The following is a 14,415-nucleotide window of genomic DNA, read 5'->3' on the forward strand; positions in this document are numbered from 1 at the left end:
TTGCCATCCAACCTCTTTTCTGCATTTGTTGTAACATTTACAAATTATGGTTCTCTTCCCCCGCCCCCCCGCCCCCTACATTCCCCCAGACTCTGGGTCTCCTCTCCTTCTGTTCATTCCCATTTGGAGCTAAAAGCCAGAAATAGCTGTTTACTTCATTGTCCTCATTTCCCTTCATTGTTACCATTCAGCTCTCCGGTGCTACTCTGCTGTGGATGTGTTTTTCAAATGAATTCTCAGTAAAGTGAGAAAGAAAAGCGCAACTAAAGACCTTGGACACAGTTGTAAGCAAAACATATTATAGGATATCGTCTCTAAGGCACACAATTTGTCAATGGACTCTCATATAGTCTACATGTGTACCATCCACTATTATTCTCATATGTATTCATGTTAAAGAGCTGGAGAAAGAACACAGTGTACAAAACTGAGAACTTCAATTTATTAAAATGTGAATAACAATAATTATGCATGTAGAGCTCTTCCTCTTATGAGCCTAAAATAATTATCTAACAAAGGACCCAAATCATCTGATCTCTAATCACTGAGCAAGTAATTTTGAGTGCTTGACCCACAGTTCCTGCTTTCATTTTCATTCTAATGCAGTGCTCTATAATATAAAGGATTTTCTAAATACATCTACTAAATAATGTCTTGCCCACCCACTAATTATGAAACAAAATATGGACAATTTCTGTATAGCGGTAAATGCATATTAGATAATTTTCTCAATAAAATGTGCTGGGGAAACAAATTTCAAATATATTGGCAGAAAGTCATGGAGAAGGTAGTGAGACCAAGAATAACCATAGGTTTATGGCGCTACACATTTTAAAGCAGCCTAGACACTACGTTTATTAGAAGAAATAGAGACCCTCGTTTAAAATGACTGCGGAGCCCTGGTTGGTTTGGCTCAATGGATAAAGCGTCAGCCTGTGGACTGAAGGGTCCCGGGTTTGATTCCGCCAGGGACACATGCCTGGTTACAGGCTTGATCCACAGTGGGTGCGTGTAGGAGGCAGCCAATTGATGGTTCTCTCTCATCATTGATGTTTCTATCTCTCTCTCTCCATCTCCCTTCCTCTCTGAAATATATATATATTTAAATATATATATATATATATATATTGTGTGTGTGTGTGTGTATATATATATATATATATATATATATGTGTGTGTGTGTGTGTGTGTGTGTGTGTGTGTTTAATGACTGTGGAGGTAACAAAGGCACTCAACAGTTCTTCCCACAAGACTTTTTCTCTAGATATTTGCCCCAATAGAAGGAAACTATCACACGAGTTACAAAAGAAAACAGCCAACAGATATTCCAAAATTTCATTTGACTTTGAATTGCTAACTGTCTGTCTACAGCAGCTATTACACCTGAGCACACCAACTTCCCATAAGAGGAAAGAGCCTAGAAATGTGCTGGATGGAGGAGGAGGAAAGAGCCATCCCAGCACTTTTTAAAAATGTATTTTCATTGACTTCAGAAAAGAAGAGAGAGGGAGAGAGGGGAACATCAATGATGAAAGAGAATCATTGATCGGCTGCCTCCTGCACCCCCACACTGGGAATTGAGCCTGCAGCCCAGGCATGGTCCCTGATGGGGAATCGAACCGTGACCTCCTGGTTCATAAGTCGACACTCAACCAACTAAGCCATGCTAACCGGGCCAGTGTTTAATTCTGATGTAAATAATATATGATGTAGATAATACTACAGGCAGATACTCAAGTATTGAACAAAATCTTACCTTTTGAGATGAAGGAATGCTAGCTAGATAGAAACTCTACTTGTTAGGAAGGCCAGCGTCCCAATTCACCTAGGATAGCCCCCCTGAACGCTGTTATCTCAGTATCCCTCCAGGCTTAGCGGAAGTGTCCTATGTGGATGATGACTGACATGATACATGTCAAGTATACTAGACATTTCAAAGTGAGCAGTAAGTATTGATCAGCCCCTATTTGCCCCAGCCTCATACAGTCACAAACTCTAACACTCTTTAATATTTCTCCACCCAAAAATCACAACAATCCTCACCCCTGAATGCTCAATAAACATTTATTAAATGTTTATTTAATAAGTTAAATGGCTTCATTCATTAATACTTTAGCATCAGCAGCCCAGGAATGGATCTGGAATAAATCTGGCTCCTCTAGGAAGGAGGTTCAATAAATATTAGCTGGCTGAAGAACAGTGAGGAAGTTTGAAAGATCAAAAGAGTTAACCACTGTGCATCACACTGTCTTCTTGCTTGCTGTCAAGAGATTTTCTTTTTTTTTTTTTTTTTTTTTTTTTTTTTTTTAAATATATTTTATTGATTTTGTACAGAGAGGAAGGGAGAGAGATAGAAAGCTAGAAACATTGATGAGAGAGAGTCATCGATCAGCTGCCTCTTGCACACCCCCCACTGGGGATATGCCCGCAACCAAGGTACATGCCCTTGACCGGAATCGAACCCGGGTCCCTTCAGTCCCCAAGCCAACGCTCTATCCATTGAGCCAAACCGGTCTCGGCACTGTCAAGAGATTTTCAGATAAATGGTTGGCATTTCTACATGTTCTGAGGGGGAGGGGAGAGAAGAAAGCATGCGTTTTCTTAACTGTGGAGTCTATTTTACATCTAATATAGATTGCAACTTCACCAACTTCTATCCCATTCTCAATAAATAAAAATGTGATGACTCGATTTACACTAGCGAATACTTACGTTACATTCAAATCCAACCTCTCCCTGTTAATAGTCTTATTTCATCTGCATCAATCCCTCTATTGCTCTCCTTCTCTCTGCCTTCCTCCCCCCTCCCTTAAGACAGTTCTTCCTCCCCCCACCCCCTCACCCCCAGTTGGTAGGTGAGTTGGTTTGGGCCCCATGCTGTCATCTGTGACAGGACGATGACATTTGTATTCTAGACCACGAGGTGTTCACAAAGGCAGCAAAGAATACACCTTCGCTCTTGCAAGGGAGAAGAGCTAGAGATGGGGGCACCCAGTGGAGCGTACAGATAACACGGGGCTTACTCTGTCCATGGCGTAGGACAGGGGTGTCTTTTCAGTCTTGTGACTCTGTCACCATGGTGCCTCTCAAGAAGGACTTAAGGGACGTGAACAAAACACAGGTCCTTTTTGGCCCAGCTGCTCTGCATGGCTAGGGCTGCACATCTGGAGAGAGAACACCCCGCTCTCCTGGCCTAGTGGTGGCAACACGCTGTCACTTTCTAGTGTGATGTTAGACGATGTAATGAGACAGGCAGCTGGATTTTCAACAATGTGTGTTGGATGAACTGTAGGAAGGCTGAAGAGACGTCTATGGGAAGGATGGACGGATGGGTGGATGGACAGATGGGTGGATGGATGATATTCTTAGAGACTGTTGCTTTAACGAGGGTGAAATGCTGAGCGCTCTCATCCTTTTTCCTGTTTCTACCCAAGAACATTGAAACCAGTGATTGCTCAGACACAATGGCAGCCACAGGTGAAGTACAGTTCAAGCCTTAATAAACAGCGTCTCATGAATGGAGCAACACAATGTCAAATTGTATCGAGTGGCTGGTGCTACTTATGTCAACAAACAATCGTGAATTAAGTTCCTGAAACCACAGGCTCATAAAAAAGTAATGTTTCTCCCGTAAGAGGCTGAGGACTAATTTACCAGGTAAGATTGTAAATTTCACTAAATTCCGCCTTTCGTTTTAAAGGGCTCTCTGCATGAGAGCTGTTTTGTTCCTCTCTAGGACGGAGGGGACCAGTCATGCGCCTGTGAACATATAATGAGTGAAGAATGCACGCTGCCCCCGGGGACATGGCCTCACTCCCCCCGCCCGCCCCCCCAACACAGCCAAACATGCCGGGGGCCGTGTGCCTTTGGTCCTGGGATTCTCTGGTGTGAGGTGGGAAACCAAGGCCAGGGCTCAGAGAGCCTAATCTGCCATGTGAAAGGGAGGGAGCCCAGGACAGGGCTTTGGGCAAGCTTCTACCCAGTGAGAACCGTGGCCAGGATGAAATGTAACTCACGCCGAGAATGCAATATCGTGGGCGGCTGACCAGCCAGGGGTGAGTTTCTCTGGATGTACTGACAGACCTCGCACTTCCCTTCCCTGCATCCGCACTCCTCTGCTCAGGAGCAGCCTTTGCTGTGAAGGATTGCTGGCTTCCCACAGCATCCCTTCCTTCATCATCCCAGCCTTCTTCCCCTCCTCACTGCCAATCTCCATCGCCCCCACCACGTCTCAGGCTCCTTCCTGCCCACAGCCCCTGCCTGCCATGGCTTCTGACAGGGAAGCACACCCTCAGCCTCCTGCCTGCCAAGTCCCCACTGGCCCTCTGAGATCCAGCTCACTCCCGCCTCCGCTGAAGGGCAGCTGCTCCCGTTGTCTCCGGTCACAGGGAATGACCCTCCCACACCAGATGAATCAGCCCTCCATGGGGATCTTTATCGGGGGTACATGGCTACATGGCTGCGCATACCCCTAATAAAGGGGTACACACACACACACACACACCTCAGTGTGCGTTCCTTAGGGAGTGGGACTAACCATTTTCCATCTTGTCTACCTCATCCCTCACAGACTAAGCAAGGCATACTGTTGCATTTAAGGGATCTAAACTTCCACGTAAGATCAGAAATACGTACAGGTTCATAATATCAGTTACCAAACAAGAACTTGATTAATCCTTGAAACACACACACAATGTCTTGGTGTTTATAGTTTTAAATATAAGAACTGGTCTAAGAATTGATTTTACTATAAATTCAAGGACACGTATATCACATGTATTAGAATCATTGCCTAGGGGAGAAGGGAATGGATTGGAAGATGAGGGTAAAAATGTCTCAATAAATAAATTAAACAAGAGACCGTTCCGCTGCTAAAGCAATGTTTCCCAAAGTTCTTTCATGATGGGAATCACCTGGTGGAGTTGTTAAACTACAGATTCCTGAATCCCAACTATGAAGTGCTAAACTATATGTTCCCAAACATTCTAGTTTAGCACTTCTTAGTTGGGATTCAGGAAACTGTAGTTTAACAACTCCACCAGGTGATTCTCGTCCTGACAGAAGTTTGGAAAACACTGTGCTAAACCAATGACCGTGAGCCATACCTGAGAGGTGTGGCTGACTCCGCCTTCTCCACACGTGGCCTCAATCTTTTTAAAAGTCACGCGGTTCACAGACACAATGTGGGAACCATCAACCTTCCCAAAATCTTCTCGGAAGCATGGTTCTCCCTCATGTGAAATGCTGATGTCAAAAACTATGTAATTCATGGAAAAGATTATTGATTGGATTGGAACCCACTTATTTTAAATACAGAAGGGAAAACCAAGGACTTCCAGAAGGCGTTGCGCTGCTATTTCCATTTTTTTTAGCACCCAAATTAGTAAGGACTAAACTTAGCCATCGAAAGTCTTTTTTCAATTTGACAAAGTGCAGGAGCGTTCTATACCTCAAAGACAGGAAAACCTGCAGCGGATACAGGTCAGAAACACAGCCGCCCGTAAGAAATCGAGGTGCACTCATCTTTGCAACATCACCGTGAGAGAGACTGATAAAGGCAGTGATGCAACATGTAGTGTGCAGGCAGAGGTCCCGGAAGCAGGGAGAGAAGACAGAGAACCAGGCTCCCCTTGTCACACCACATACATCTTGGTTGAGTTCCACTGTAAACATGGCAGCAAAAATGGGTGTAGCTCTGACTCCTACAGTCCGTCCCTCCACACCCCAGCCACACGAACGACCCACTGTCCAGCGGGGGGCTTGGCCGCCACTCTGTCAAGCTGATGGCAGCCCTCAACCCCCTGCCTTCCACGGATACCGCCTGGCACTCAGCGTGGTCTTCAATGAAAACTCCTCTGGCCAAAGTGAGGGCGTCTGAGGCTGGTCCTGCCCAACCACCGCCCTCACTCCTACAGTCTCAACCACAGGACAGACAGCCGTCCCTGCTCCTCTCCTCTCCCCTTCGTCCCCACCGAATGTCCATGGAGATGTTTCAGAACGTATTGGGAATCCCAAGTTACTTACAAAGGCCATTTCCTTTACATCTCAAACACGGAGCATCTCTTCTCTCTTAAATTAATGATTGTGGTGTTTACTATGCTATTCCAAGGACTAGTAACAGAGGCAGAAAGACAGCACGGATGTGCTCAGAAGTAGACAGACCTGGGAGGACATGGGGATCGGCCACTTCACTCAGGAAAAGGACACAGACCTTCAAACCTCAATTCCTTCATCTGTCCAGTGGGGAGGTGACGGAGCATCCACTCGCCTCAGTTCCTCTGAGGATACAATGATACACTACCAGGGGTCCTCAAACTTTTTAAAGTGGGGGCCAGATCATGGTCCCTCAGAGAGCTGGAGGGCCGGACTATATGAACTACTAATTCCTACTGTAACACCTCGGCTGCGCTCACTGCCCAAAAAACCTGGCGGGCTGGATCAGACTCCTCTGCGGGCCGCATGTGGCCCGCGGGCCGTAGTTTGAAGACGCCTGCCACGAAAAGTGTATCATATACAGAGCATCAGTAAGTGATACTATGATCGTGGGCTTCCCTCCCACCTGCAAGCTCAGTCAGACTGTAAACAGGGAAGTGCTGATGAGCAGCATGGGGCTGGAAGAAGAAACAGCTGAGTGAAATGGCCATGTCCGAGTCCACGCCTCCTGCTGGAAAGCAGGTTCGAGCGGAAAGACTGGAGAACTAACTCGGTCCCCGTCCAGAGCTCTGGCCTCTGGGCCACTGGGGCCTCTTCACTTAACATCCTTCCAGAAAGCACAGAGACCCTGTGACGGGGGAGGGGGACTGAGATAGTGCGACTGGGCCAGGGGACTTCCTAGGGAATGGGATGCTTCCTAGCTAGCCCAGTGCTCGGCAAACTCATCAGTCCACAGAGCCAACTATCAACAGGATGACGATTGAAATTTCTTTGGAGAGCCACATTTTTTAAACTTAAACAACTTCTAAGGCCACTTCTTCTAAACAGACACGCCCAGGCCGTGGTATTTTGTGGAAGAGCCACACCCAAGGGGCCAAAGAGCCGCACTGGCTCCCAAGCCGCAGTTTGCCGACCACTGCCCTAGGGCATGCTAAGGCTCCTACTGTGTGCAGGGTCCTGTACTAAGGGTTTGGGTGGTGCAAAGCTGGGTCAGACGTGAACTCTGACCACGGAGACTTGTACTGACCGTGAGGAAGTTCCCACCGGTTCCTGGCGGTGCTGGGGAGCCAGGGCAGGTGGGAAAGCCACGGTCTTTGAACACAGTTCAGAGACCTACAGTGGGAGCTAGCCAGGGGATCCCGTATACACAGCCGGCCCCCTAAAACCATATCTGTCCCACCTCTTTTCTCTTTCCCTGACATGCACACATAACTGGCATTAAACACCGTTAGGCAGGGATTGTCTCAGCATCTGCAAAAGGTCATTTATGTCCTTCCATCTGACCCTCAGCACTCCATTCCCAGGTTCAGAACCAACCAACCAACGGCACTGCCAGATCAGCCAAGGCCAGTTTCCTTAAAAAGGAATTCGAACATTCTGGTTAGAAGTGACTCTATTTGTTGCACGCCCTGGAATGAACCCTGAAAAGCAGGACTTCACTACCCAGCAGGTTATTCAATTCCTAAACTGTCCCCCCCCCCAAAAAAAAACACACACAACAACAACAACAACAAAAACCCACAAGACAGGGTTAACCCTTCAGAGTTTCACTGCAACTGCTCCAAGTTTGAAGGCATCAAAGGGGGTGGTCCGTACAGCTTTCAAATACAGTTTCTACAAATAATCAATATTTTCCTTCGATGCTTATGGCAAAGCAACCGCGTCACTCTGTGTGAACTGCTGGCAGGATGCGCAGTGACTCGATTTCTTTAATATTTTTCACTCATAGTAGCAGCCACAGCGCGTGTCTGACTAACCCGCCCGCCCCAGCATCACCGCTGGCTCCAGATGGCGAGAAGCATTTCCCCCTGGCTCTCCCCTGGAAAGCTTTCTTTTTCCTTCCATCCGTTTCACTGCAACAATTGCTTCACTCCAGAAAGAAAACAGGAGATTCACGCAAAGAGGAGTACAGGTAGGGAATTCACTTTTTTTTTTTTTTTTTTTTTTAAATGGGGTGTAAGCACTGCAGCTTTAAATCTTACTGCATCAAGCCCTGGATCCCTTCCATAACCGAGCTGCAAAATGGTAACAAGAAAGGAGGAAAAAATACCTCTTCCTCCCTCCAGGCAGGCCCTCCAGGCGGCTCCCCAGCAGGACGGGCAGCCGCGAGCCCATCCCCCACGCCCGCCCAGCTCAGACCTGCAGCTGGTGCAGACCAGCCAGGCACCGGCATCGGCCCTCAGGCTGCATGCAGCCCACACCGGGAGGTCAAGGTCAAGGGCGGCGAGGGCTCCCTTTGCACCAAACCCAGCCGCCCAGAGCCCGGGGATCATCAGATGGCAAAGTTTCAGGCCGGGTATCTCAGCCCCTCGCCCTCCAGCACCTGCCCGGCCCGCCCTGGTGCGCGCCCTGCCCCGCCGGGCCCTGCGCGCCGGGCCGTGGACGGTGCCCACCGGGTCCCCACTCACCCCTCGCGGCCATGGTTCGGGCGGCAGGAGCCCCGGCGGGGAGCGCGGAGGAGACACCCGGGGGCAGGGCGCGCGGAGGAAACAGCCCCGAAGCGCACACCCGCGCGCACACGCGCCCGCCCGCCCGTGGGCAGCGGCTGGCACCGCGCGGGCACGCCTCCCGGGCCGGACACCTGGCCGCGCCGGGCGCAGTGGCCGCGGGGACCTGACAGCGGAGCGGCCGGCGCTGGGCGGGGCCGCCGCCGCCTCCCCGCCCGGCCCACCCGGGCCAGAGCCGCTGGGGACGCGCCGGGCGGGGCTTTGGTCCCCGAGGGCGGTGGAGCGTGCGGTCAGGGTCCAGGGCTCCCCTCCCCCGGGTTTTTAATGTAAAACAATCACCGAAAGCGTTGCAGTGATGAGAGGCTTTCCAGCCTCCTCTCCTGCTTTGGTCCCCGAGAAACAAAAGTAGCAAGAGCTGCTTTGTTGGGGGGGGGGGGGGGTAAGGGAATGGGGGAGGAGATGGGGGCTCGGCCCTTAGTGGGAAGAAGGCCTTGCACGGTCCATGGGGGCCAAAGCAAAACGAGAAACCAAGGCCCCCTTGGAAGTCAGCCCGGTGGGATGGGAGGGCGGGACTTTGCCTCCAGGGGCCCAGGAGGGAGGTCTGGGGAGCAGGGCTGGCCCAGCAGTTTTGAGTCCACAGACATCGAACCTCTGGAGGCCTGTGATTTGCCTTTTTCGTCTCCCGGCACACTGAACGAATTCCTGAAATTCTGCAGAACACCAGAAATATATGTTTTGCCGATCTCATTAAAAAATTAGTATAATTTTGATTCATTCACACTAGGCAGCTATAGTCATTTTATTATTATTATTATTTGACGATCTAAAGAAAAAAGGTCAGTGCCCACGATGAGACAGTCAGGTATTGCCGGTGTTAGGAATTCCTGTGGCACACCAGCATGCCTGCCGCGGCACACGGATTGAGAATCGCTGCTGTGGACACACTGGGTTCATTGCGTAAATTCTGAAGTGTCAGAGCTGGGCTGGGCTGGGCTGGAGGGGAAGGTGAAGACTCTACGCAGACCCACTTTTTCTGTATATTAGAGCAAAAACGAGAAAATATAGACACAATCTCCCGCTGCCCTGGCATTTTACCAGCTGGAGTCTGATGCGAATGAGCAACATAACCAAAGCCACCAGACCCAGCAGAGCTGCACTGAGCAAGTGGGACCCCAGCTCTGGAACAGATGTGGTGTCTTAGACCTCTCCGATGGTGGGAGAATTCCAAGAGTCAGGGATTCCCACTTACTCCCTCCCCTGTCTTCTATGACACCATACACTCTCACATTAGAGGTTCCAGTTATTGTCTGTGTAGGCGCTTCTCAAACCTATACAGATCTGTTGGGAATTTTATAATGGGTCTGACAAATCTGAAATATTCCAAGAAAAGGTGACTCTAATAACTCTAGAAAAAAAATAATTGGTGGACAATTGAGCATCACTGAAGAAAGCCCAATCAAATGACCATGTGGGTAAGGGAATAGTGGGGAAAAGATAGGTAACGAGAGTAGAAATTTTCAAATTAACTACCTGCTACAAAAGTTAACTAGTTATTCACCATCCTTCTTGATAATATCCCCTTCACTGTCTTCTAGGCAGAAAATTTGCCAGTCACCTCAATCTCAAAATAAGTCTTCTTTCCCACTATCCTTAGTCCACTATTAACCTTCCTTCTTACCCAAAGGAAGATTATATGACTAGCCTAGCTGCTCTCCCTGCATCCAGCCTTTACCCACTGCAGTGTATTCTGCCCATTGCCTTGAGAATCCTATATAATAAAAGGTAATATGCAAATCGACTGAACAGCAGAATGACTGGTCACTATGACACACACTGACCACCAGGGGGCAGCCGCTCAATGCAGGAGCTGCCCCCTGGTGGTGAGTACTCTCCCACAGAGGGGAGCACCGCTCAGCCAGCCTCCTCAGCAGCGCTAAGGATGTCCAACAGCACTAAGGATATCCAACTGACGGCTTAGGCCCCAGGGAGTGGGCCTGAGGATGCAGGTAATTTACCAAAAATTACACACACACACACAAAAAAAAAAAAATGGTAATTTTTACTTGGTTAATAATGGGCATGTTGTGTGGAGCTTACTCCCCTGTGTTCCCATGAGGGACCTGTTTTTCACTTAAGGAGCTTCTGAACTGATGCTGGAAGACGCCAATCCAATTGTCCATCACTTCTACTCTGAAACCTGTGTTCAGTTCACCTTAGCCTCCTAACTGTGCCCACATCTAAGACATTTTAGAGACCTCACGCTAAAATGGACGTGTAGAGGTAGAACATGCTGCTGTGGTTGATAGCTGTTAGTTCCTTAGGAATTACATTTTGTATGGTGTCTATTCCACCCGTTAGCAAATAGTAAATGATTTATTTGTTATTATGTGGGAGACTTAACACAATGCAATTGTTACTTTGAAGCAGGGGGTTAGAGGTTCATCATGCAGCATGCCGGGAACATTACATAGCAGTTGGCACTAACTTGGGGAAAACAGTGAGTAAAATTGGGATAAAATCAAAACACAGGAATGAGTAATCAAATCCAGATCCAGGCCAGAATGCAGACCTTGAACGTGTCTCATCTAGAAAGGAGGGCCAGTGTCAGGGCTTGGTAGAGCAGAGTGGAGATGTTAAATATTTCATGTGTAGAAATATAGATTCTGAGGATGCTAAATATTTCAGAGGTAGGCTCTTGAAAGGAAGTCAGCACAGGGAATCCATGCAGAGGTAGGAACAGATTGCAGGCCCTACAGGAGTCAGGCCAAAAAGTGCTAGGTGTCCAAAGGCACCCAGCCCAGGAACCAGTGACCTGAAAACAAAACCAAACAAAACAAAACAAAACACGAAACACAGGTACTCAAGCAACCTGAGGACAGATCTGGATGGAACATTACATGGAACGTTTGAGGTGAGTGGCAACCGGCTCGTTGTAATGGTCAGGGTCTATGTAGTACTGCTGGCTGGTGTCTCCTTAGTTCCGGGAGAGAGGTGAAGCACCTGGTAGATACTGGGTGCTCGTTCCAAACACCATAGGTAGGCCAGGATGTGCAGTGACCACAGGAAGTTCCCACGGCTCTGTTTCACCAGCAATGAATCTACAGGGGCACTGAAGATACACATTTACACACCCTCTCCTTCACTGTTTAGATAAGTCAAATCACACCAAAGGAGCCTGCAGCCCAATGCTGGCCCTACTGCCTGAATGATGGAACTCCATCCGCCTCTCCCCTGCGAGTGTAGTGAATTCCTACGCACCACAAAGAAAAATGACCTGCTGTATAGTTTGTGACAAAACTCTAAATCCCTAAGATTCAATATAGACATTAGAACAGAAGCTTCTAATACCAGCCGTATTTCCAATATACAGGCACAGCACTCTCGCTAATAGGGTCAAAGCAATGTCAGTCCTGGTGAGATTATATTGACGCTATAATTGATGGCAGAGTCAAAGTGGTGGAGAATAAAAGTAAGCATCACCTTAAAGGAGACTAAGGCTCCAGTACGCATAACCCGGCACAGGTGATCTTTATGCCACACAATTGTGAAGCTGCAAATTATATAATGACTAGAGACCTGGTGCACAAAATTCGTGCACTTGGGGGTGTCCCTCAGCCCAGCCTGTGGCCTTCACAGCCTGGGAGCCCTCAAGGGATGTCTGACTGCTGGCTTAGGATGTCCGACTGCAGCAGAGGTGGGAGAGGCTCCTGCCACCACCACTGCACTCACCAGCCATGAGCCTGGCTTCTGGCTGAGCAGCACTGTCCCTGTGGGAGCTCACTGACCACCAGGGGGCAGCTCCTGCATTAAGCATCTCCCCCCTAGTGGTCAGTAAAGGTCATAGCGACCGGTTGTTCCACCGTTTGGTTGATTTGCATATTAGCCTTTTATTATATAGGATGAGATGATGTGAGGCCAAGTAATTCAGAGTGTGAAAGAATGTTCCAGCCCAAGCAGTATGGCACAGTGGTTGAGTGTCGACCTATGAACCAGAAGGTCATGGTTTGATTCCTGGTCAAGCCACCTGGCTGGGTTGTGGGCTTGATCCCCAGTGTGGGGTGTGCAGGAGGCAGCCGATCAATGATTCTCTCTCATCATTGATGTTTCTATCTCTCTCTCCCTCTCCCTTCCTCTCTGATGTCAATAGAATATATTTTTAAAAGAGAATGTTCCAAAGGATGCCCATAATAGTCATAAATATGAGATGGTAGACAACAAATCCATTTTGGGTGTAGGTAAAATCATTAGTGATATATTTTATAACATTTTTTCTCCTTCCACCAATAAAGAAATTATCCCATCATCTTTTTTCCATAGTGTCTGTTGAAGAAACTGCCATAGTCTCACTGTTGTTCTTTAAAATAAAATGTCTTGGCTGGGCCAATGGCTCAGTTGTTTGGAGTGTCATCCTGTGCTCCAAACAGTTGTGGGTTTGATCCTGGGTCAGGGCATGTACAGGAGGCAACTGATTGATGTTTCTCTCTCATACTGAAGTTCTCTCTCTCGCTCTCTCTCTCTCTTTCTCCTTTTTCTCTCTTTAAAATAATCAATAAAAACATATCTTCAGGTGAGGATTTTAAAAAAAATAAGAGCCCTTACTGGTTTGGCTCAGTGAATAGAGTGTCAGCCCACAGATTAAAGGTTCGATTTGGTCAAGGGCATGTACCTGGGTTTCAGGCTCGACCCCAAGTGCTGGTGGAGGCGTGTGTGGGAGCCAACCAAACCACGTGTCTCTCTTTCTCTGTCTCTCCCACTTTCTTCCACTCTCACTAAAAAAAAATCAATGGAAAAATATCCTCGGGTAAGGATAAACCAACAATAAAATAAAATAATAAAATAAAATAAAATAAAATAAACAAAATAAAATAATAAAATAAATAAAATGAAATAAATAAAATATAAAATAAAATAAATAATAAATATAATATAATATAATATAATATAATAAATTAAATAAAATTCCAGTTCCATTTACTGAACTGGAGAATGTTGGGATGGAGCAGTTAAAGGGAAAAGCTAATGAAGTTAAATCGGAACTTGGTTTTGGCCTTGAGGTTGAAATGTCTGTAAAACATTGAGTACAAGTTAAACTAAGTGGTTTGATATTTGAGTTTGGATCTTAGAGGTGAGGTCTGGGCTGCAGATACAAATCTCAATTTGATCAGCATAATGGTAATGTTTAAATACATGGAAATTGGTGAGATTATTTTTTAAAATATATTTTTGTTGATTTCAGAGAGGGAGAGAGAGGGATAGAAACATCGATGATGAGAGAGAATCATTGGCTGCCTACTGCACAGCCCATACTGGGAAGTGAGCCCACAACCCAGGCATGTGCCCTAAACAGGAATCCAACCGTGACTGACCTCCTGGTTCATAGGGCGACGCTCAACCACTGAGCCATGCCAGCAGGGCAAAGCTAGTACATGAAAGGAAGACGAGAGGCCTAGGACTGACTCCTGGGGAGTGCTAACAGGTAGCACTGAATAGAGGAAGAGCCAATGAGAAGGTGGAAAGACATGCAGGAGAGAGCAGTACTAATTTAAGAAAGAGAGAGAATTCTGTGAAGGGAAACATGATTGCCTATATCCAAGCGAGTCATTGCTTAACAAGTGGCTAAGGTGAGGAAAGGCTGATTAGTAGCATTTGCTGATTCCCATGGTATAAATACTCTCCCCCTGGCTAATTCCAGCTACCAACATGTCTTGGCTGAACTTGGAGTTGAAAAAAGATGCACACAAACCACTACCAAGTACCATGACCGCTAGGCTCCAGAACAACACTGCTGCTGAGAGGGAGTGTGAGATGGAGATGG

The 14,415-nt window shown here is 47.4% G+C and overlaps 1 protein-coding gene across 1 annotated transcript in view; it reads right to left on the bottom strand.

Annotated features, from left to right (window-relative positions):
• Nucleotides 1-8,747, bottom strand: part of ABLIM1 (actin binding LIM protein 1) — a 219,402-nt gene extending 210,655 nt beyond the window's left edge. Inside the window, exon 1 of the mRNA XM_036439148.2 lies at nucleotides 8,562-8,747. Within this exon, the coding sequence (XP_036295041.1) occupies nucleotides 8,562-8,574 (13 nt within the window). The 5' untranslated portion in view covers nucleotides 8,575-8,747. The remainder of the gene's footprint in view (nucleotides 1-8,561) is intronic.
• Between the last annotated feature and the right edge of the window lie 5,668 nt (nucleotides 8,748-14,415).

The sequence above is a fragment of the Pipistrellus kuhlii genome, unplaced genomic scaffold (assembly GCF_014108245.1).
Source record: "Pipistrellus kuhlii isolate mPipKuh1 unplaced genomic scaffold, mPipKuh1.p scaffold_m20_p_15, whole genome shotgun sequence".
In the NCBI taxonomy this organism is placed as follows: Eukaryota; Metazoa; Chordata; class Mammalia; order Chiroptera; family Vespertilionidae; genus Pipistrellus; species Pipistrellus kuhlii.